The 25,173-nt window shown below is 48.8% G+C and overlaps 1 protein-coding gene across 1 annotated transcript in view; it reads right to left on the reverse strand.

The window, feature by feature from the left end:
- The window catches only part of LOC144167173 (uncharacterized), a 38,986-nt gene extending 13,813 nt beyond the window's left edge, over positions 1–25,173 (reverse strand). Inside the window, exon 1 of the mRNA XM_077696528.1 lies at positions 24,524–25,173. Coding sequence (XP_077552654.1) covers positions 24,524–24,676 — 153 coding nt within the window. The 5' untranslated portion in view covers positions 24,677–25,173. The remainder of the gene's footprint in view (positions 1–24,523) is intronic.

Genomic DNA, 25,173 nt, shown 5'->3' on the forward strand with positions numbered 1-25,173 from the left:
TCATGGAACACTTACGTTTAACCGGTGGTAAGAAAAAGCGAATGATAAGGTTATTGTTTTGCGAGCTGAAAGGCTGAAACCTTTTCTTTCCTCCATGGCTGAAACCATGCGGAGCCAGGAGGAGCCACATGAAGAATTCCGCGTACAAACACAGCCGAGGAGCCACATGAAGAATTCCGCGTACAAACACAGCCGCGCTACTTCTTTTTCTGCGGACCCCGCACGGGGCACCTTGAGCAATCTTGGTGACGGTACTGGCGATACCGCGGACCCCGAGCCCCCAAACATACGCTGGATCCAACCGTGGCAATGTGTTTATAGGTGGAGGGTTAGAAACCACGAACGGTGGCCGTCGGAGCCTTGGTCAAGCATTGGTCGGAGCCTTGGTCGGCGAGCAAAACGGCGTTACGAATGCTTGACCCAGTGCTACACTTGGGGCTTCGTCTCGCCTCGGGTGCTTTTCGCACTAGCCCTGTGGAGAGTCTGTATGTCGAGTGTGATAAGTGGAGCCTTGAGAACCAACGAACGTATATGGACTTCCTTTATGCTTTTAAAATTTTATCACTCAATAATCATCCTTTTTATCCTGTCTTTAACGACACATCCACATCTGTGCTTTTTGTAAATCGCCCATCCGTTCCTCTGCCCTTTTCATTTAGAGTGAGAGAGCGAGCCTCGGATCTGAGCGCTTCGTTTTTAGATGTGTACAGGTCATCCTTTGCTAACAGTTTACCGCCTTGGCAAGTTCGCCCTGTGTCATGCGACCTTTCTTTTATGAGACTTGACAAAAATCGTGTACCACGAGCTGCAATACTGCAGCACTTTCTGTCTTTGCAGTTTAAATACACATGTGCATAATTTTATAGTGACGCTTCTAAAACCTCCACTATGGTGTCGTGCGCTGCTCATGGTCCAAATTTCAATGCAGCCAGAACCATGAGCGTGCACACAACAATTTTTTCAGCAGAAGCGTATGGAATTTTACTGATTGTACGACACATTCTCGAAACTCAAATTCCAAATTCCATCATTTATACGGATTCTTTGAGTGTTGTTCGCGCACTGTCATCGCACAAGCCCCCCAAAAACCACATAGTTAATCTTGTATTCAACACTATCATGTCCGTGTATGCACAAAAGCATGAGCTGGTCCTCTGCTGGGTCCCAGGACACGCAGGGATCGCTGGGAACGAGTTGGCAGACGAGAGGGCCGGTGCTGCTGCACTCAGGAACACTGTAGACATTACAACGATACCCTACACAGACCTCAAGCCACACATAAGACAACACCTGCGCAGAACATGGCAAACACACTGGAGTGAACAGACAGACAACAAGTTACACGCTATAAAACCACGCTTGGGACCATACACCACTGACACACGCAACAGACACGCAGAAGTCGCCTTGGGTAGGCTGCGGATAGGGCACACCCATGCGACGCACTCGTATCTGCTGACGGGATCTTCTAGACCCCAGTGCAGCAGGTGCGGAGAGGCCCTATCCGTAGTGCACATACTAATCACATGCAAGGCACTTGACACAACACGACACAAACACTTCAGAGAACTCTACAGACAACATATTCCCCTACATCCATCGTTTTTCCTAGGTGACGATGCCATTGTTTCCGTCAAACGTGTGTTCGAGTATTTGTCAGAAGTCAAGTTTTTAAACCTCATTTCCTATCACGCATCATGAAATCTGGCCCTTTACACCAGCCATCCTCACTGTCTTTTATTGATTTTACTTTTGTTCTTGATTACTGATTTCAGTGTCTAAGTTCTCACCTCTCATATTTAACCACTGTTTTGGCGCTCTTTGCCCTAGTTGGCCTTGCGCCATTAACATCCAACCATCATCATCATCATCGAACAGACAGACAACAAACTACATGTAATAAAGCGACACTTGGAACGGTACACAGCTGACTCACACAGCAGACACACGGAAGTCGCTTTGGGTAGGCTACGGATAGGGCACACGCATGCAACTCACTCGTATCTGCTGACGGGATCTTCTAGGCCCCAGTGAAGCAGGTGCGGAGAGGCCCTATCCGTAGTACACGTACTAATAACATGCAAGGCACTTCACACAACACGACACAAACACTTCAGAGAACTCTACAGACAACATATCCCCCTACATCCATCTCTGTTTCTGGGTGACGATGCCATGTTTTCCGTTAAACGTGTGTTTGAGTACTTGTCAGATGTGAATTTTTTAAACCTCATTTCCTATCACGCATAATCAAATCTGGCCCTGTACACCAGCCATCACCATTGCCGTTAATTGATTTTATTGTTGTTTTGGCTTTAGTAGACACTATTTTATTTTAGATACTTTTGTTTGGCACTCTTTGCCCCAGCTGGCCTTGCGCCAAAAAACTCTAATCATCATCATCATCTTTTTCTGCGGAGCTAATGTTGGGCACTCAATATGTGGTCTCGGGTCATAAAAAAAAGCATTTGACTAATTATGTTTTTTATAAATCAAAATTATTTAATTTATGTTGCACACAAAGGGTGCCTAATGCACAAGCACAAATGTTTGGACAGCAACTGACTACATTTTGGCGCGCTTTTAAGTTGCACACTCTGGTAGAACGTGTTCCCGGGCCAGGCGCTATCCGCGCCTTCACGTCTGCTTTGCCCAAAGAGCGTGCTCGTGAGCTTTTAATTTTGCGACCATGTTCGCTCTTGTGAGATGTGTGGAGGATTTCGCGGACAACACGCTACAGGTGATTCCTGTTGATGATATAGAAGACGTTCACCCGAAAACGACACAGCTTTTGACAGTAAGGCCACTTATTCGGCCTACTGGAACGACAAAAAGAATGACACCAACAGCGGCTACTTCATTCTACAGATTCTGAGGCTAGCCGGTAAGTTACGTTTGTTTTATCAGTTCTATTAGTTTTTCCTAGCACTTCATTCATGCATTGCAAAGCGCACTGGCGTCATTGTTTCTGGATTTCGTGATCTTGCCGGGAAATGTGGACGCTGCTAGACCTGGCCTCTTTGTTACGCCAAACACGGATTTTTCCCGCAGAAATAGCTGCAACTCAGAAATCATGTCGCGTGCATAAATGCTGCTGCATGCATTTTCAGCGGAGGATTATGGGGAGCTTGGGTACAGAAGCACGTTTCAGGTCGCTCTTGCATAGATCGCGTCAACTGCCCTTAATTTTCTCAATTTGCTTTTTCAGTTCAATCAATGAGTGATCGTTTACGTTATTTTCCCCCGCACGGGGCACCTTGAGCAATCTTGGTGACGGTACTGGCGATACCGCGGACCCCGAGCCCCCAAACATAAGCTGGATCCAACCGTGGCGATGTGTTTATAGGTGGAGGGTTAGAAACCACGAACGGTGGCCGTCGGAGCCCAGGTCAAGCTCCGGCGGATGGGCTCCCTGTCTGTCTACCAGGCAGGGAGCTCCGGGACCTCTTTGGCTACCAGGGTAAGGTCAAAGAAGAAAGTACCCCAGTCTCCCTGCTTTTATACTATGCTCTATGGCATTTTCAAAACCCCCCCCCAAACGTGATCGGTCCCTGAAAAGGGGCCGCACCGAAGGATCTTTTCCCGAATTGCCATCTTTAACATTTCCTGAACCGGATAATTTCTCTCGATTTCTTGTGATGGAATCGCTCAATCCAACCCACCCTCTAGCATCTCAGTCAGTCTTCTTGATCACCAAGTATGTTGAAGCCATAGTAGGAAAATCATATAAGTGCAAAAAACAAAGGTCTGGTGAACTCATCGAAATAAATGACAAGCAGCAGTCCACGAAGCTTCTAGCTCAGACTAGACTGGCTGATCTAGACATCAGGGTCACACCCCATCGGAGCCTCAACAGCTCCCAGGGTGTGATATCCGAGACAGATCTTTTGAACGAAACGGATGCGGATCTCCTTGCCGGCTTGAAGGATCAGGGCGTCACTGCCGTGAGACGCATCACCATCCGCAGAGACGACAAGGAGATTCCCACCAAACACATTATCTTGACTTTCGACCGCGCAATTCTTCCACAATACATAAATGCAGGTTTTATCCGTTGCTCCATCCGTCCGTACATCCCGAACCCGCGGCGCTGTTTTAAGTGCCAGCGGTTCGGGCATGGTACGAACTCTTGCCGTGGCCGAACGACGTGTGCAAAGTGCGCGGCGCACGATCATCCGAGCGAGAACTGCTCAGCCGAAACTCTCACTTGTGTAAACTGCGGGGGGCCGCATGCGGCATACTCCCGCAAGTGCGAAAAATTTCAGCTAGAAAAGAAAATCATCAACATCAAAGTCACTGAAAACATCACCTTCCCAGAGGCGCGAAAGAGGTTCGCCTCTTTCCCCCTGGGGAGGTACGCCGACGCGGCTCGCCGGGGGGCGGAGCGGCGTCTCGTTTCCACGGGGACCCAGTTCAGCGAGTCTGACCTGGTCCCTCGCCCGCCCCCCCCCCCCCCCCCTGGGTTGCCTCTGGCAGCCCAACCCGCCACCACGCCGCTTGCTGAGGCAGCAGCGGTTGTGGTGGCAACCTCTTCCGTCGGGACCGGTGCTGCTCCCGCCTCTGTCTCCCCGCCCTCCAGTGCGTTGGAGGGTACAGAGGTGATGGACACCACGGGCCCCGCACCGGTTCCCACCGCCACCGCACCGCCTGTGCCACCTCTGGCGCCCCGGACGCCCTCGGCGGTGGCGGCTCAAACGAAGGGCTCCCGAGGGGGGGCCAAGTCCAGGGGGCCCGGTCCGTCGGGCACCCCTCGGACATCCGACGACGAGATGGATGTCGGGCCGTTCCTGCCTGCAACGCAGCGCAAGGAACGCGTCCCGACGCCAAAGCCTCCCGACAAGCCAAAAAAGGCGAGAGTCACAGCCCCGAAAGACGACACATAAACAAACACACACACTCCAGTAGCTCTCACACTAAATAATGGGAAGAGAAAACATAATTCAATGGAACTGTAGAGGCCTTTAAAAAATCTTGACGATGTATACGAAATACTGCATGCTAATCAGCCAAGTGTGATGTGTCTTCAGGAGACGCATTTGAATTCCAAACACACAAATTTCTTAAATAGGTACATGGTCTTCAGAAAGGACAGGGATGGCTGCACACACTCTTCGCGCGGTGTAGCCATAATAGCCCGGAAATCCCTAGCATGCCACCCTGTCGCTCTCACCACCGTCCTTGAGGCTGTAGCAATACGCACAATAATTTTTAATAGGTTGATAACGGTATGCTCCATATACATTCCTCCTGATGTCACACTTTTGAGCTCTGACTTCGAGGCGCTGGTCGACCATCTGCCCGAACCGTACATCCTAACAGGCGACCTTAATGCACACAACTCTCTTTGGGGCTCCTCCAGAACGGATGCCCGAGGTCGCCTGATAGAGAAATTTCTTACATCTTCAGGAGCATGCCTTTTCAACCAAAAACAGCCTACATACCATAACTTAGGACATAATACATACTCACATCTCGACTTGGCTATTGGTTCTGCAATTCTCTTTCCATGTCTTGAGTGGGGCGTGGGCACGGACCCATATGGTAGTGACCACTTCCCCACATCCCTAACATACATAGGTAAAGGCCCATGCAGTCCATCTTCCCATAACAGGTTTAATGAATCAAAAGCAAACTGGAGTACATTCACAGAAACATCTAAACTACACCACACAACCATAAAACACCTACACGTTGAGGAAGCAGCCCAACTCGTCACGGCGCACATAGTCGACTCCGCCGAAAAGTCCATGCCCCAGGCCTCCAGTGCGTCCCGCAACCCAAGGAGGCCCTGGTGGAACGAGGACTGCAGGCGGGCGCGAGAGGCCCAGAACAAGGCGTGGGGTGTCCTTCGCCGGTACCCCACGTCAGATAACCTCATTTCGTTTAAACAGGCAAAGGCTCTTGGGAAGCGAGTGCGTCGTGAGGCGAAAAGGGAGAGTTGGCGCACCTTCCTCACTTCCATCAACTCATACACCGACACACACAAAGTCTGGACACGAATACGAAAACTAAAAGGACAACAGACACACAGCCTGCCCCTTGTTAGTACAACAGGGGACACACTGGAAGACCAGGCTAACACACTTGCACAACACTTCGAACACGTGTCCAGTTCAGCACACTACACAAAAACGTTCATGAAACACAAGACATCTGTAGAAAAGAAGTCCCTGCGTGATAACAACAAGTCGCACACTTCTTACAATTCTCCTTTTTCAATTCATGAGCTGAAGGTTGCTCTGAACGCATGTAAGCCTTCAGCTCCAGGTGCAGACAAAATCACATACACCATGATACAACACCTACACCCAGACACTCTTGAAACACTCCTACATCTATACAACAACATATGGCTTTCGGTGCACATTCCTCGCTCTTGGAGAGAGGCCATAGTAGTGGCTTTCCTGAAGGAAGGAAAGGACCCTTCCTCTCCCGCTAGCTATCGGCCCATAGCCCTCACAAGCTGCCTGTGCAAGCTCCTCGAGAAGATGATAAATAGGAGACTCATGTACTTTCTTGAGTACAATGGTCTTCTCGAGAGCTGCCAGGCAGGCTTCAGGGCGGGGCGGTCCACCAACGACCAACTCGTCGCGCTCGAGTCCTATATAAAGGACGCCTTCATTCACAAGCAGTTTTGCACAACGGTATTTTTTGACCTTGAGAAGGCCTATGACACCGCTTGGCGTTACGGGATCCTCTGTGACCTAAAGTCTTTCGGTGTTTCGGGCCATATGCTCAAAACCCTTGCTAGTTATTTGTCCGAAAGAACGTTTCGCGTGAGAGTAGGTAGCACACTCTCAAGAGTTCATGTGCAAGAAAACGGCGTTCCGCAAGGTGGAGTGCTAAGCTGCACTCGGTTCATAGTTAAGATGAACTCCCTTGGGAAGGCACTGCCACCTACCATTTCTTATTCAATGTATGTAGACGACATCCAGGTATCTTTTAAATCATGTAATATGTCCATCTGTGAGCGTCAAGTCCAGCTCGGTGTCAAAAAACTTGCCAGCTGGGCAGACAAGAACGGTTTTAAACTTAACCCAGAAAAAAGCACCTGTGTTGTCTTCTCCAGGAGGCGTGGGATCCATCCGGACCCAGACATTATCCTTAATGGCGTATCGATTCCTGTGAGGAAGGAACACAAGTTTTTAGGTGTGGTGTTGGATGAAAGGCTTACGTTCATCCCTCACATTAAACAATTGAAACATAAATGTCTAAAGGCTCTCAACATTCTTAAAATCTTGTCCCACCAGTCGTATGGAACGGATAAGCAACTCCTGTTACGTATTTTCAGAAGCCTAGTGGGGTCTAGATTGGACTATGGGAGTGTTGTGTATGGGTCAGCCACTAAAACAGCACTTAAAATGCTCGACCCAGTGCCTCACTTGGGGCTTCGCCTCTCTTGTGGCGCATTCCGTACGAGCCCTGTACAGAGTCTTTACGCAGAGTGTGACAAATGGTGCTTATCACACCAGCGAACCTATGTTGACTTGTTATATGCCTCTAAAATTTCATCAATGGACAACCATCCTTTTAAACCAGTTTTTAATGATACATCCATATCAAAGCTCTTTTTAAATCGCCCATCCATTCCTGTTCCCTTCTCGCTCAGAGTAAGGGACGAGGTCACTATTCATGAGGTCTCCTTTGTAGACACATTCAAGTCATCTATCACCGATCTTGTAGCACCATGGCATCTTCGTCCTGTTGCATGTGACTTGTCTTTCTTAAAATACAATAAGAACAGGACACCAAAAAGTGGGATTTTGCAGCATTTCATGTATATACAGGATAAATACAAGGCTGCAGAGTTTTTCAGCGATGCATCTAAAACGTCCACTGCGGTGTCTTGTGCTGCGCATGGGCCCAATTTTGAAGCATGTAGAACAATGAATGTTAATACAAGTATTTTTACGGCAGAAGGATATGGCATATTTCTGGTTGTAAGTCACATAGTTGAACATCGTATTCCTACATCCGTCATTTATACAGATTCGTTGAGCGTCGTCCGTGCATTATCATCCGGAAAGTCATCAAAAAACCATGTCATTAATCTTGTCTTCAAAACAATTATGGTAGCTTATTCCTCAAACCTTGGGGTGACTGTGTGTTGGGTGCCAGGCCATTCTGGCATTGGCGGTAATGAAGTGGCGGATGAAATGGCCGCCAATGCTGCACTCCGAAACACAGTAGACATGGCAACACTACCGTACACAGACCTCAAGCCACACATTAGACAACAACTCCGTAAAACTTGGCAAGCAGACTGGAGCGAACAGACAGACAACAAACTACATGTAATAAAACCACACTTGGGACAATACACAACTGACTCACACAACAGGCACATTGAAGTTACCTTAGCTAGATTACGGATAGGCCATACACATGTGACGCACTCGCACCTGCTCACGGGATCTCCAAGACCCCTGTGTAGCAGGTGTGGGGAGGGCCTATCCGTAGTCCACATACTCATACAATGCAAGGCACTTGACACAACACGACACAAACACTTCAGACAACTGTACAGACAACATATTCCCCTACACCCATCCCTGTTTCTAGGTGACGATGCCATGGTTTCTGTGAAACGCGTTTTTAAATATTTGTCAGACGTCAAGTTTTTAAACCTCATTTCCTATCACGCATCATGAAATCTGGCCCTATACACCAGCCATCACCATCATCTTTATTGATCTTACTATGTCCAGTTTACACGTTTTATACCTACCTTTTGTGGTAATCACTTCTTTTCATTAAATAACTTCTCTGGCGCTCTTTGCCCTCGTCGGCCTTGCGCCATTAAACAAAAAACCATCATCACAGTCTGTATTTCTCATTTCAAAGTTTCTTGACGGTATTGTTGGAGGGTCGTATAAGGCCAAAAAACAACGAACCGGTGAAATTCTTCTCGAGGTCAGTAGCCAGGATCAGGCCAATAAACTTCTTGCTCAAACCAGCATCGCCGATCTGCCAATCCGAGTCACGCCCCACCGCAGCTTAAACAGCTCCCAGGGCGTGATTTCCGAGTATGACCTGCTAAATGAATCTGAAGCTGACCTGCTGGAGGGCCTTCGTAGTCAGGGCGTAACAGCGGTCAGGCGCATAACCATCCGCAGAGACGATAAACAAATACCGACAAAGCACCTCATCCTAACCTTTGACAAGTCCATCCTTCCAGAATTCATCAACGCAGGTTACATCCGATGTTCACTCCGGCCGTACATCCCGAACCCGCGGCGCTGTTTCAAGTGCCAACGGTTCGGGCACGGCACAAACTCCTGTCGCGGCCGACTTACCTGCGCAAAATGCGCCCAGCACGACCACCCGTCTGACAACTGTAACGTTCAACAACTCCTTTGCGTAAACTGCCAGGGCCTACATGCGGCCTACTCCAGAAAATATGAAAAGTTCCAATTAGAAAAGAAAATCATTAACATCAAGGTCACTGAAAACATCACCTTCCCAGAGGCGCGGAAGAGGTTCGCCTCTTTCCCTCTGGGGAGGTACGCCGACGCAGCTCGCCGGGGGGCGGAGCGGCGTGTGGTTTCTGCGGGGACCCAGTACCGCGAGTCGGACTTGGTCCCGCCCCCCCCTGGGTTGCCTCGGGCAGCCCAACCCGCCTCCGCACCGCTCGCTGAGCCAGCAGCGGCTGTGGGGTCAACCACGTCTGGTGGAAGCGATGCTGCATCCTCCACTTCCACTCCAGCGTCCCAAGCCACAGGCGAGGGCGCAGAGGAGATGGACTTGGGGGAGCCAGCGGCAGCTCCCACCCCCACCGCACCGCCTGTGCCATCCGAGGCGTTCCTGAACCCCTCGGTGGTTGCGGGCAAGGAAAAGCGCGCCCGAAAGGGTTCGCGGTCCAAGGAGCCTGATCCCTCAGGCGCTCCGAGGACATCCGAGGATGAAATGGACGTCGGTCCGTTCTTGTCTGCGGTGCACCGCAAGGAACGCGTCCCGACGCCAAAGCCTCCCGACAAGCCAAAAAAGACGAGAGTCACAGCCCCGAAAGGCGACACATAAACAACACAGTCCAGTAGCTCCGAACACTTCATAATGGGAAGAGAGAACATAGTACAATGGAACTGCAGAGGCCTTTGAAATAATCTTGACGACGTCTATGAGATTCTGCATGCTAATCAGCCAAGTGTAATGTGTGTTCAGGAAACACACCTGAATTCCAAGAACACAAATTTCTTGAATAGTTACCTGGTATACAGGAAAGACAGGGATGGCTGCACACTCTTCTGGCGGTGTGGCCATAATCGTCCAGAAATCCTTAGCATGCCACCCTGTCACCTTGAACACTATCCTTGAGGCTGTAGCAATACGCTTAATAATATTTAATGGGTTGATAACGGTATGCTCCATATACATTCCTCCTGATGTTTCACTTACGAGCTCCGACTTCGAGGCGCTGGTTGACCAGCTGCCCGAACCATACATCCTTACAGGCGACCTTAATGCTCACAACTCTCTTTGGGGCTCTTCCAGAACGGATGCCCGAGGTCGCCTGATAGAGAAATTCCTTACATCTTCTGGAGCATGCCTTTTCAACAATAAACAGCCTACATACCATAACATAGGTCACAACACATACTCATGTCTTGACTTGGCTATTGGCTCCGCAGTTCTCTTTCCTCTTGTCGAGTGGGGAGTGGGAACTGACCCATATGGCAGTGACCACTTCCCCACCTCACTCACATACATAGGCAAAGGCCCAAGCAGTCCATCTTCCCATAATAGGTTCAATGAAGCACGAGCGAACTGGAATACATTTACAGAGACGTCCAAACTACACCACACATCCATAGGACACCTACACGTTGAAGAAGCTACCCAACTCCTCACGGCGCACATCCTCGACGCCGCCGAAAAGTCCATTCCCCATGCCTCTGGAGCCCCGCGCAACCAGCGGAGGCCGTGGTGGAATGAGGACTGTAGGCGGGCGCGAGAGGCCCAGAACAAGGCGTGGGGTATCCTTCGTCGGTACCCCACGTCGGGTAACCTCATTTTGTTCAAACGGGCCACGGCGTTCGGCAAACGTGTGCGCCGTGAGGCAAAACGAGAGAGTTGGCGCACCTTCCTTACATCCATTAACTCATACACAGATGCACACAAGGTATGGACAAGAATACGCAAACTTAAAGGAGCCATGAAGAGAAAACACAAGTTTGGTTCATTCGAAAGATTGCCTCGTTAGAACCATAGCGACACCACTTATAACGCAAACTTCGCTCAAATAAGCTACATAATTAGGAAAAAAGGAAATGACCATGCGACCCAACAGCTCATTTTCCGCAACAGAACCTATGCCGTCACATGGGCTAAGCTCTGCGATTGGCGGAGGCCGGCAAAAGCAAACGCATGTTAGACAGGGCTTACAGCTTGCATAGCGAGCTAAATGCCCGTGAAACATACTGCACATTCTTTTTATGACAAAGAACGGTGGAGTAAACGGTTGAAGGTCCGAACGAACTCGCAAGCGTGTGCGCCAATGCGTACGAAACTAGCGCCGCGGCCGAGCTCGACATCTCGCCGTCGCGCAGACGAATTTTAGGGTTCGAGGCTCTTCGGGGCCAACGAACCGTTCCAGCACGCACAGCCGCGACCTTGCTTCGTATCGTAATCCCTTCACAGGAGGTTGGCCGTCATATCGCCAACCAGCAAAGGTAAAAATAGAAACGAGGGGAGTAAGGAACAGCAAGAAGCGACGAGATAGTGCCAGTCGTCGCGTAAGTTTCGAATGGTGTTGGCTTGCTGCTGTCGTTACGAGCTCGTTTCCAGTTTACAACCACTGAAAACTTCAGTTTCTTCAGTTACGGCAGGGACCCTTACGTTAGCTCACTCCTGGGACATGCTGGCGCTCGTCGCCGACTTCGTCAAATCGCTCTGACCTTGGGGAAAAAAATGCCGTAAACACCGCGCATTGACGTTCGTATCTTTCTGGTCGAAGCAGAGAGCTCGCGCGAACGGCTTTCCATACACGACACCGGCCAACTGGCATAAGTGATACTGCTACTGAAATTGAACTATTATTAACCGTAATCAAAATACGGCACATACGTACCAGTCTATATTCGTCCGTCGCGACGGGGCTGACGAGGCAGCGGTGCCGACGGCTGGGCGTTCGTCTGTTGTGGCTATCGCGGAATGGTCGCTTTCCCGTCCACCGCGTATCCCACAACTCTTGCCGCTCGTGCACTTAGAAGCATTGAGCGTTTTTGTGGTGTGAGGTTGTTAAATGCAAGCCCGAGCTCCTCGGCGAGAGTTTTGTTCTCCGGTTCAGGCGATTCCATGACTAGGGCTGCGGGTGCACTAGGTTTTACTAGTATTTTTAAAATGGCCGCCGTCTCGATCGACTCCCGCGTGTGGGTGCTATATGGAGTCGACATACTAAGTATCTGTTTCATGGACCGGCTCTATGACGCCATTGTACACGTCACGGAATGTGCAATTTTAGCGGGAGATTTAAAATTTTGGCTTAAATTGCCTTATTTCTCAGTGAATAAAGCATCATTTGCTTCCGGGAAAGCGCTTGGGGTACTATGAAACACCTAATCTTTCGAATAAAACAAACTTTTGTTTTCTCTTCATGGCTCCTTTAAAGGACAACATACAAATAGCCTGCCCCTGGTCAGTACAACAGGGGACACACTCGAAGACCAGGCTAACACTCTTGCACAACACTTTCAACACGTTTCCAGCTCTGCACACTACACAAACACTTTCCTGAAACATAAAAATACTTGTGAAAAGAAGTCCCTACATGACAATAACAGGTCAAAATCTGGTTACAATTCTGAATTTACACTCTATGAGTTGAGGGCTGCACTGAGCACGTGTAAACCTTCAGCTCCCGGCGCAGATAAGATTACATACACCATGATACAACACCTACACCCGGACACTCTTGAAACACTCCTACACCTATACAACAACATATGGCTTTCGGGGCACATCCCAAAATCTTGGAGGGAGGCTATTGTAGTGGCGTTCTTGAAGGAGGATAAGGACCCTTCTTCTCCCGCCAGTTATCGACCCATCGCCCTCACAAGCTGCCTGGGCAAGCTTCTCGAGAAGATGATCAACAGGAGACTTGTGTACTTCTTAGAGTTCAATGGTCTTCTCGAGAGCTGCCAGGCCGGCTTCAGGGTGGGGCGATCCACAAACGACCAACTCGTCGCCCTTGAGTCGTATATCAAGGATGCGTTTGTCCATAAGCAGTTTTGTGCTACGGTGTTTTTTGATCTTGAGAAAGCCTACGATACCGCTTGGCGATACGGGATACTTTGCAACCTAAAAGCCTTCGGTGTCTCGGGAAATATGTTTAATACACTTCGTAGCTACCTGGCGGAGCGAACCTTTCGTGTGAGAGTTGGCACTGCCCTTTCAAATGTTTTCCTGCAGGAAAACGGCGTGCCTCAAGGCGGCGTTTTGAGCTGCACATTGTTCATTGTCAAGATGAACTCACTTCGAAAGGCGTTGCCACGAACCATTTCCTGTACAATATATGTAGGAGCAATCTTGGTGACGGTACTGGCGATACCGCGGACCCCGAGCCCCCAAACATAAGCTGGATCCAACCGTGGTGATGTGTTTTTAAGGTGAAGGGTAGAAACCTCTAACGGTGGCCGTCGGAGCCCAGGTCAAGCTCCGGCGGATGGGCTCCCTGTCTGTCTACCAGGCAGGGAGCTCCGGGACCTCTTTGGCTACCAGGGTAAGGTCAAAGAAGAAAGTACCCCCGTCTCCCTGCTTTTATACTATGCTATATGGCATTTTCTAAACCCCCCCCCAAACGTGATCGGCCCCCGAAAAGGGGCCGCACCGAAGTTTCTTTTCCACCACTTCCTAACTTGAGTCCTCCGAAACCGAACAACTATCCTCGCTTCATCGTGATGGAATCTGTAGACCAATCAAAACCTCTTGCTTCACAGTCTGTATTTCTCATTTCAAAGTTTCTTGACGGTATTGTTGGAGGGTCGTATAAGGCCAAAAAACAACGAACCGGTGAAATTCTTGTCGAGGTCAGTAGCCAGGATCAGGCCAATAAACTTCTTGCTCAAACCAGCATCGCCGATCTGCCAATCCGAGTCACGCCCCACCGCAGCTTAAACAGCTCCCAGGGCGTGATTTCCGAGTATGACCTGCTAAATGAATCTGAAGCTGACCTGCTGGAGGGCCTTCGTAGTCAGGGCGTAACAGCAGTCAGGCGGATAACCATCCGCAGAGACGATAAACAAATACCGACAAAGCACCTCATCCTAACCTTTGACAAGTCCATCCTTCCAGAATTCATCAACGCAGGTTACATCCGATGTTCAGTCCGGCCGTACATCCCGAACCCGCGGCGCTGTTTCAAGTGCCAACGGTTCGGGCACGGCACAAACTCCTGTCGCGGCCGACTTACCTGCGCAAAATGCGCCCAGCACGACCACCCGTCTGACAACTGTAACGTTCAACAACTTCTTTGCGTAAACTGCCAGGGCCCACATGCGGCCTACTCCAGAAAATGTGAAAAGTTCCAATTAGAAAAGAAAATCATTAACATCAAGGTCACTGAAAACATCACCTTCCCAGAGGCGCGGAAGAGGTTCGCCTCTTTCCCTCTGGGGAGGTACGCCGACGCAGCTCGCCGGGGGGCGGAGCGGCGTCTGGTTTCGGCGGGGACCCAGTACCGCGAGTCGGACTTGGTCCCGCCCCCGCCCCCCCCTGGGTTGCCTCTGGCAGCCCAACCCGCCTCCGCACCGCTCGCTGAGCCAGCAGCGGCTGTGGTGGCATCCACGTCCGGTGGGGATGCTGCTGCACCCACCGTTTCCCCCTCTCCACCGGCCCGAAGCACACGCGAGGGCCCGGACGAGATGGAGACGGAGGCAGTCGCAGCGACCCCCTCTCTCTCCTCACTGCCTGTGCCATCTGGGGTGCTCCCCACGCCTTCGGCACTGGCAGTGCAGGCAAAGAACACCCGAAAGGGTACCATGTCAAGGGGGCCCAGTCCGCTGGGCACCCCCTTGCCTTCAGATGACGACATGGACGTCGAGCCCTTCCGGCTTTCATCGCAGCGGAAGGAACGGGCTGCGACGTCCAGGTCAGTAGAGAAGGTCAGAAAACCCCTTCCAAGAGTGCAAGCCCCGAAAGACCCTACATAAATAGTCACACTCCAGTAGCTCTGAACACATAATAATGGGAAGAGAAAATATTGTTCAATGGAACTGCAGAGGCCTTCTGAACAATCTTGACGACGTTTATGAGATTCTGCATGCCAATCAGCCAAGTATAATGTGTGTTCAGGAAACACATCTGAATTTCAAACACACAAATTTCTTGAATAGTTACATGGTATACAGAAAAGACAGGGATGGCTGCACACACTCTTCTGGCGGTGTTGCCATAATCACCCGCAAATCCTTAGCATGCCACCCTGTCACCTTGAACACCGTCCTTGAGGCTGTAGCCGTCCGCACAATAATATTTAATAGATTGATAACGGTATGCTCCATATACATTCCTCCTGATGTTTCACTTTTAAGCTCTGACTTCGAGGCGCTGGTTGACCAGCTGCCCGAACCATACATCCTGACAGGCGACCTTAATGCTCACAACGCTCTTTGGGGCTCTTCTCGCACGGATGCCCGCGGTCGCCTTATAGAAAAATTTCTTACATCTTCAGGAGCATGCCTTTTCAATACTAAACAGCCTACATACCATAATATAGGACACAACACATACTCATGTCTTGACTTGGCGATTGGCTCCGCAGTTCTCTTTCCATGTCTTGAGTGGGGTGTGGGCACTGACCCATATGGCAGTGACCACTTCCCCACCTCACTTACATATATAGGTAAAGGCCCAAGCAGTTCATCTTCCCATAATAGGTTCAATGAAGCACGAGCTAACTGGAACACATTTACAGAGACATCCAAACTACACCACACGTCCATAGGACACCTACACGTTGAAGAAGCCACCCAACTGCTCACGGCGCACATCCTCGACGCCGCCGAAAAGTCCATTCCCCACGCCTCTGGTGCCCCGCGCAACCAGCGGAGGCCGTGGTGGAATGAGGACTGCAGGCGGGCGCGAGAGGCCCAGAACAAGGCGTGGGGTGTCCTTCGTCGGTACCCCACGTCGGGTAACCTCATTTTGTTCAAACGGGCCAAGGCGTTAGGTAAACGTGTGCGCCGTGAGGCAAAACGAGAGAGTTGGCGCTCATTCATAACATCTATAAACTCATACACAGACACACGCAAGGTATGGACACGTATACGCAAACTCAAAGGACAACATACACACAGCCTGCCCCTGGTCAGTACAACAGGGGACACACTGGAAGACCAGGCTGACACAATCGCACAACACTTCCAAGACGTGTCCAGTTCAGCACACTACACGAACACTTTCCTGAAGTATAAAGCCTCTTGTGAAAAGAAATCCCTACACGACAATAACAAATCACAGACTTCTTACAACTCCCTGTTTTCCCTACATGAGCTGAGGGCTGCTCTGAACACGTGTAAACCCTCAGCTCCAGGCCCAGACAACATTACATACACAATGATACAACACCTACACGCAGACACACTTGAAGCACTTCTACATCTATATAATAAAATATGGCTTTCGGGGCACATTCCACACTCTTGGAGGGAGGCCATTGTATTGGCTTTCTTGAAGGAGGGAAAGGACCCGTCGTCCCCCTCAAGTTACCGTCCAATAGCCCTGACGAGCTGCCTGTGCAAGCTCTTCGAGAAGATGATCAATCGCAGGCTTGTGTACTTCCTCGAGTACAATGGTCTTCTCGAGAGCTGCCAGGCAGGCTTTAGGGTGGGGCGATCGACGAACGATCAACTGGTTGCACTTGACTCATACATCAAGGATGGCTTCGTGCATAAGCAGTACTGCTTAACTGTATTTTTTGACCTCGAGAAGGCCTACGACACCGCTTGGCGTTATGGGATCCTTAGTGACCTCAGGTCATTCGGTGTTTCGGGTAATATGTTGAACACCCTTGTTAGTTATTTGTCGGAGAGAGCGTTCAGAGTAAGAGTTGGTTGTGCACTTTCAAAGGTTCACGTCTAAGAAAATGGCGTGCCGCAAGGTGGCGTCTTGAGTTGCACTCTCTTCATAGTAAACATGAACTCTCTTGGAAAGGCACTGCCACCAACAATCTCTTATTCTATGTATGTAGACGACGTGCAAATATCTTTTAAATCATGTAATATGTCAATATGCGAACGTCAAGTCCAGCTTGGTGTCAAGAAGCTTGCCGGCTGGGCAGACAAGAATGGGTTTAAATTGAATCCTGCAAAAAGCTCCTGCGTTGTGTTCTCCAGGAAGCGCGGGGTCCATCCGGACCCAGACATTACTCTGAATGGCGTGTCGCTTCCTGTGAACAAGGAGCACAAGTTCTTAGGTGTTGTGTTTGACCAGAAACTCACATTCATTCCACACATCAAGAAACTTAAACATAAATGTCTGAAAACAATGAATATACTGAAGGTTCTCTCCCATCAATCGTATGGTTCCGACAAAGAACTCCTACTACGGCTCTATACTGCTTTGGTTGGGTCTCGTTTGGACTATGGCAGTGTGGTATATGGGTCGGCGACTAAAACAGCGTTGCGAATGCTTGACCCAGTCTTACACTTGGGGCTACGGCTTGCGTCGGGTGCTTTTCGCACTAGCCCTGTTGAGAGTCTGTATGCCGAGTGTAATACGTGGAGCCTTGAGAACCAACGGACGTACATGGACTTACTTTATGCTTTTAAAATTTCATCGCTGAATAACCATCCTTTTTATCCTGTCTTTAACGACACATCCACATCTGTGCTTTTTGTAAATCGCCCATCCGTTCCTCTGCCGTTTTCACTTCGAGTGAGAGAGCGAGCCTCGGATCTGAGCGCTTCGTTTTTAGACGTGTACAGATCATCCTTTTCAGACATTTTACCTCCTTGGAAAGTTCGTCCTGTTTCCTCCGACCTTTCTTTTATGAAACTTGACAAAAATCGGGTACCGCGAGCTGCTATACTGCAGCACTTTCTGTCTCTGCAGTTTAAATACCCACTTGCAGAATTTTACAGTGACGCGTCTAAAACATCCACTATGGTCTCCTGCGCTGCTCATGGTCCGAATTTCAGTGCAGCCAGAACCATGAGCGTCCACACAACAATTTTCTCAGCAGAAGCATATGGAATTTTATTGATTGTACGACACATACTTGAAAATCAAATTCCAAAGTCTATAATCTACACAGATTCCTTGAGTGTTGTTCGCGCACTGTCATCGCATACACCCCCCAAAAACCACGTAGTTAATCTTGTATTTAAATCTATCATGTCTGTGTATGCGCAGAAGCATCAGCTGCTCCTCTGCTGGGTCCCAGGACACGCTGGGATCGCTGGAAACGAGTTGGCAGACGAGAGGGCAGCTGCTGCTGCACTCAGGAACACTGTAGACATAACAACCGTACCATATACAGACCTCAAGCCACACATAAGACAACACTTGCGTAGAACATGGCAAACACACTGGGACGAACAGACAGACAACAAACTACATGTAATAAAGCCACACTTGGGACGGTACACAACTGACTCACACAACAGACACACGGAAGTCGCCTTGGGTAGGCTGCGGATAGGGCACACCCATGCGACGCACTCGTATCTGCTGACGGGATCTTCTAGACCCCAGTGCAGCAGGTGCGGAGAGGCCCTATCCGTAGTGCACATACTAATCACATGCAAGGCACTTCACACAACACGACACAAACACTTCAGAGAACTCTACAGACAACATATTCCCCTACATCCATCGTTTTTCCTAGGTGATGATGCCATTGTTTCCGTGAAACGTGTGTTTGAGTATTTGTCCGACGTCAAGTTTTTAAACCTCATCTCCTATCACGCATAATCATATCTGGCCCTATACACCAGCCATCACCATTGCCGTTAATTGATTTTATTGTTATTTTGGCTTTAGTAGCCTATATTTTATTTTAGATACTTTTGTTTGGCGCTCTTTGCCCCTGCTGGCCTTGCGCCAAAAAACTCTAACGATCATCATCATCAATATATGTAGATGATGTGCAAATATCTTTTAAATCATGCAATATGTCAATCTGCGAACGCCAAGTCCAGCTTGGTGTCAACAAACTAGCAGGCTGGGCAGATCAGAACGGTTTTAAGCTGAACCCAGTCAAGAGCACTTGTGTTGTGTTTTCCAAAAGGCGTGGGATCAGGCCAGATCCAGACATCAAACTGAATGGTGTCTCGATTCCGGTCAAAAAAGAACACAAGTTCCTCGGTATAATTCTTGATGAAAAACTTTCCTTTATTTCTCATATGAAACAACTAAAACAAAAATGTCTTAAAACAATGAATATCCTGAAGGTTCTCTCCCATCATTCATATGGTTCTGACAAAGAACTCCTACTACGGCTCTATACTGCTTTGGTTGGGTCTCGTTTGGACTATGGCAGTGTGGTATATGGGTCGGCGAGTAAAACAGCATTGCGAATGCTTGACCCAGTACTACACTTGGGGCTACGGCTTGCGTCGGGTGCTTTTCGCACTAGCCCTGTCGAGAGTCTATATGTTGAATGTAATAAGTGGAGCCTTGAGAACCAGCGAACGTACATGGACTTGCTTTATGCTTTTAAAATTTCATCTCAGAATAACCACCCTTTTTATCCTGTCCTTAACGATACATCCACATCTGTGCTGTTTGTAAATCGCCCGTCCATTACTCCGCCTTTTTCACTTCGAGCGAGAGAGCGAGCCTCGGATCTGAGTGCTTCATTTTTAGACGTGTACAGGTCATCCTCTTTAAACATTTTACCGCCTTGGCAAGTTCGCCCTGTGTCCTGTGACCTTTCTTTTATAAAGCTTGACAAAAATCGGGTACCGCGAGCTGCAATACTTCAGCACTTTCTTTCTTTGCAGTTCAAATACCCACGTGCTGAATTCTACAGTGACGCTTCTAAAACCTCCACTATGGTGTCGTGCGCTGCTCATGATCCAAATTTCAATGCAGCCAGAACCATGAGCGTGCACACAACAATTTTTTCAGCAGAGGCGTACGGAATTTTACTGATTGTACGACATATCCTTGAAAATCAAATTCCCAATTCTATCATCTACACAGATTCTTTGAGTGTTGTTCGCGCATTGTCATCGCATACACCCCCCAAAAACCACATAGTTAATCTTGTATTCAACACTATCATGTCGGTGTATGCGGAGAAGCATCGGCTGCTCCTCTGCTGGGTCCCAGGACACGCTGGGATCGCTGGGAACGAGTTGGCGGACGAGAGGGCCGGTGCTGCTGCACTCAGGAACACTGTCGACATAACAAGCGTACCATATACAGACCTCAAGCCTCACATAAAACAGCACCTGCGCAGAACATGGCAAACACACTGGGACGAACAGACAGACAACAAACTACACGCAATAAAGCCACACTTGGGACGGTACACAACTGACTCACACAACAGACACACAGAAGTCGCCTTGGCAAGGCTACGGATAGGGCACACCCAGCGACGCACTCGTATCTGCTGACGGGATCTCCTAGACCCCAGTGCGGCAGGTGCGGAGAGGCCCTATCCATAGTGCACATACTAATCACATGCAAGGCACTTCACACAACACGACACAAACACTTCAGAGAACTCTACAGACAACATATCCCCCTACATCCATCGTTTTTCCTAGGTGATGATGCCATTGTTTCCGTGAAACGTGTGTTTGAGTATTTGTCCGACGTCAAGTTTTTAAACCTCATTTCCTATCACGCATCATGAAATCTGGCCCTATACACCAGCCATGCTCATTGTCGTGTTGTGATTTTTTGTTTTTGCTGATTTTACTTAGTGTTTAAGGTTTCACCCCTATCATCGACTATTGTTTTGGCGCTCTTTGCCCCAGTTGGCCTTGCGCCTTAAACATCCAACGATCATCATCATTTACGTTATTTTCATATTTATTCAGGGACCGAATTCTGTAAAATATGGCGGCCGCCTCGTTGAAATTACGCAGTGGTGACGTGAAAAGTTTTCTTTGTTCGTTAGTCCTGCGAGCATGCTGCAAAATCAAATTGAAAACGTGGGCCGCGACTCGCTTTTGTCCGCAAGCGAAGCTCAGCTCCGCGATTTGTTTTGGCTGTCATCTTCTCACAAGACTCCCCAACAAAGAAAAGACGTTTCTCGCGCTAGTACTACGTAATTTCAATGTGGTGGCCGCCGTTTCACGGAATTTGGCCTCAGGTCGTGTATAACATGACTAAGCGGCATTTGAAATCAGAATGCGGCATGCCTACATTATGTAAATCATTAATTTCTTAGCCGATCTTTTGGAGGATGCGTGGAAATCTAACTTTTGCAGTTTTAAATGAGTAATTGCAGCGGCTTTCTTAGTTTTGTTGATGTCGCCTTTTGAAGCATCTCTTAAAACCGTGTTGCAGAGACAGTTGAAGAAATGGACCAGAAGAGGCTCAAAAAGCGAGTCATCTTCCCACCCATTGATCGGATGCAAGTTTTGGACGAAGACGAAGCCGGCCTCAACAACCACAAAAGAATCCTGACCCAGGTTTGCCGTTTTCATTTTCATGTGTCTATTTTGTTCTTGCTGTCTTGTATGTTGCTGGACAATGTGCGCAAATGCTCTGTCACCTTTGTTTCAACCACTGTTTGCCATAGGAATAAAAAAAAAGAAAAACCAGGCTGTTGCGAAGAAGTTGCAGTGCCAGGCCATAATGAAACAGCGCATGAGTCACGCCGTTGCCACGCTCCAGCAGTCAAAGACTGCGCAGGTAACTTTACCATTATCTTTGTAATAGAAGTAAACCTAACAAGCACTGTAAACTTCCTAGGCTGAGCATCCACTGCATGGCTGCACAAGTGGTGGCAGACAAGAAGGCGGCGAGCGGGACCAGAGCAGAGCCGTGCCATACCGGAGCCATGCCAACATTGGCAATAAGGTGCTGTGATATCTGATTGGGTATTATACTCATGTTTGTGAAACACTGATCGCTGAAATTATGCCTGGGGCATTTGTGGCCCATGGTATTAATATATTGCTCACTTGCACATTTCCCCTAGTCGTAAAAGTCACACCATTTGTATTTGCAGGTGAAACGGAAGAGGACCGTGATTGTGGAGTCTGACTCCGATGCCGATAACATCACGGTGTCAGCTAGTGCACTCAGACGAGCGGAACAAGAGGCCCACTTTTGGCGCCAACAGTTTCGCCGCGAGCAACAACTAAGCACAACGCTGCAGGGGCCTATAGAGTTCCTGGAAAAAAAGTTGGAGCACAAGCTCACGTCAAGTACATCACCCGCCGCGGTGGCTCAGTGGCTAAGGCGTTGCGCTGCTGAGAACCACCCATGTTCGATTCCCGGCCGCGGCGGCCGCTTTTCTGATGGAGGCGAAAAACAAAAACGCCCGTGTGTACGAGATTTCGGCGCACGTTAAAGATCCCCAGGTGGTCAAAATTAATCCGGAGCCCTCCACTACGGCGCGCCGCATCGCGTGCGTTGCGTCGGCGCGTTAAACCCCACAATCAATCAACGTCAAGTACATCGTTTAAGACATTTCTTTTTAATATAATGCCTGTATGCCAACTAATAATTGTCGTTTTTTCCAGTCCACATGACGTTCCAGGACATGAGCCAGACTGGTAAGCATACAAGCCAACTTAGACTAGCATATGCATATAGCGCATGTATGTTATTCCGGAGCTATAGCACAGAACCAGTCTTGTACTGTACACAGGAGGTGACCAGTGTTGCTGTCACAAATTGTTTTCTGGTTACTTTTCATTCGATATAAGATGATTAAATCTAAAGCTTTTTGATTCCCAAATGTGCCCCACCACTGAGTACAATTTTTTGTGTGTTGTTTAGAACGCCCGCAGCGATCCAGTCTGCTGCGAGCCAGCCCACTGCCACCCAGCCCACCGCCAGCCGCGGTTTTGAAAGGTACATAACAGTAGTTTTTCCTTTTGCAAAGCACTTGCATTGAGTGTTTGGCATTTTCCTAAAGTCTGCCTTGGTTGTTGTGTTCTGTCCTTGATGCACCTTTGGTGCCACCTCCAGTTCCTGCCCCTCACGCTGCCACACCCGCAGAAGAGTTTGGGGACTTTTCTGAGACAGGTGATGGACGTGTAAACTGTTTTCAATATTCCTCATTAGTTGATATGCATTATATATGTTGATATGCATTACATGTCATTTTATGTTCTGTGATTTTTTTCAGTTCCACCTGTGTGGTGGCGTTCTAATTGGAAAGGATCAAGTTGCCAAAATCTTTGCAAATAAAAAGGGCACAATTGTGGTGCGTGACACAGCGCAGGTCATTTGGGGCCTTGATGTCCTTGCCCAGCGAATTGTTGGTGGCAAGGTCGCTCCCAAGAAGCGTGGGAGCGAGAGTGTGGCGTTCAAGCAGCTCACACCAGCCAAGGCCGACATCGTGTACGGTCAGGACCTTACTTTCAACCAGCAGCATACAGTGCCTAGTGATATTGTTCCTAATGAAAATGTTTTTGCTATTTTATATTTTTCAGCCTGCCTTGACCACTGGGCAACACTGCACAGCGTTGACGTGGCTGTACTGATAAACTCTGTGCCACGAATACTCACGAGCAAAATTCAGGATGTGAAGAAAAAGCTGCAGCTTTGCTCGGCGACCACAAGCGCTGCAACCCCAGCTGCTGCAACCACAGCTGCTGCAACCCCGACTGCTCCAACCCCGACTACAAGCACCGAACCCTCAAGCGCCCTTGCACCAAGTACCACGCCAAATACGATCATGGAGGCAGAGTGACAAGGACAAATAAAGGATCGAACAACAAGTCACTGACCTTTGTGTTTTTGTGCAGCTAGGCTTTAATAAGCTGTGCTGTGATGTTTGATTTTGCTACAATGATTTTACGGTAGGCTGGAAAGCCAACAGTTTCTAGCTAGAAATTGCTAAATTTGAGCTGAGAAAAAAAGGAATTTCTTACTAGAAATATTGAACTTCCAGCTGGAAATTCAGGTAATTCTAGCTGAAAAAATAATTTCTAGCTGGAAGGTAAGGTGGGAATTTGGGTGTTCCAGCTAGCTTTCCAACTGGTTATCATGCTTGTTCTAACAAGAAAACGTCTATTTATAGCTAGAAAGGAAGCTAGAAATTTCACCAATCCAGCTTCACTTTTCTAGTTGGGAACTTTTGAAGCTAGAAAAATTCCGCCTATTTCCTAGCTAAAATATTTATTGCTAGAAGAGATTTCTGGTTCAATATTCGAACTAGAAAAAAATATCATTTTCACCTGGGCTGTTTGGCTAGGTAACGTTTTCACCACGTGCCATCAAGCCGAAGTTATAATTTACACCTAAAATATGAACATCACTAGGCATGCGTTTCAAATGAGTATCGCAAAACCAGGCGCTTTGTTTTGAACGTACGTGAGTGCCAGAAAGTTATTCAAAATTTAGGCATCAAGCAGGGTCGTGGTAATGGTGGCGAAACATGATATCTTACCTTGGAGTCGCGCAAGGTCTCGATGTCAGCGTCGTCACGACGAATGGCCCGTATCCACTTCGCTTTGCGGCCGTCCTTTGGAATGAAGAACACGCGGACCTTCGGCCCACCATAGTAGTTGCCGCGACATTTCGGAACACAACACCGGCCCATTGCTCGCCCCGTACGGTCACACCGCACTCAAGCCTCGTAACCACACATACGAGAACTTGACGTAAAGCACGTTACCACCGCAGCAGAAACAGCGCTCACGATCCTTGGGTGGCACAAGCAACAGCGTGAACACAACAACCCCGTCAAACGTCAAACACGAAACGACTTGCCGTACGTGCGCCCCAACCGTTGTCAAGTGCCTGCCGCTAGCGCCATCCAGTGGGCCTACCGTAACACCACCCTTCGGTCAAAGTGTGGTGACGTCAGAGCATCGGAGAGGGGGGTGAAGCGGCCTTAATTTCCAGGAGGCTTTGACCGAGCCCTGAGCACCGATCCAGCTCAACGACAGGGACCGACACGTGAGCGCGAAAAATTTGGAGTAGGACTTCTCTCAGGGGACTTTGTTATCATAGGACTGTTGTTGTTAGATTAGATTGATGTTCACTGGTGCCCCTTACTTTCTATTCTGTGCCTTCAATATATTTGTTTTTTGTGAA

This window comes from Haemaphysalis longicornis, unplaced genomic scaffold (assembly GCF_048455015.1).
Source record: "Haemaphysalis longicornis isolate Haplotype H1 unplaced genomic scaffold, Haemaphysalis longicornis Haplotype H1 scaffold_2, whole genome shotgun sequence".
Lineage (NCBI taxonomy): Eukaryota > Metazoa > Arthropoda > Arachnida > Ixodida > Ixodidae > Haemaphysalis > Haemaphysalis longicornis.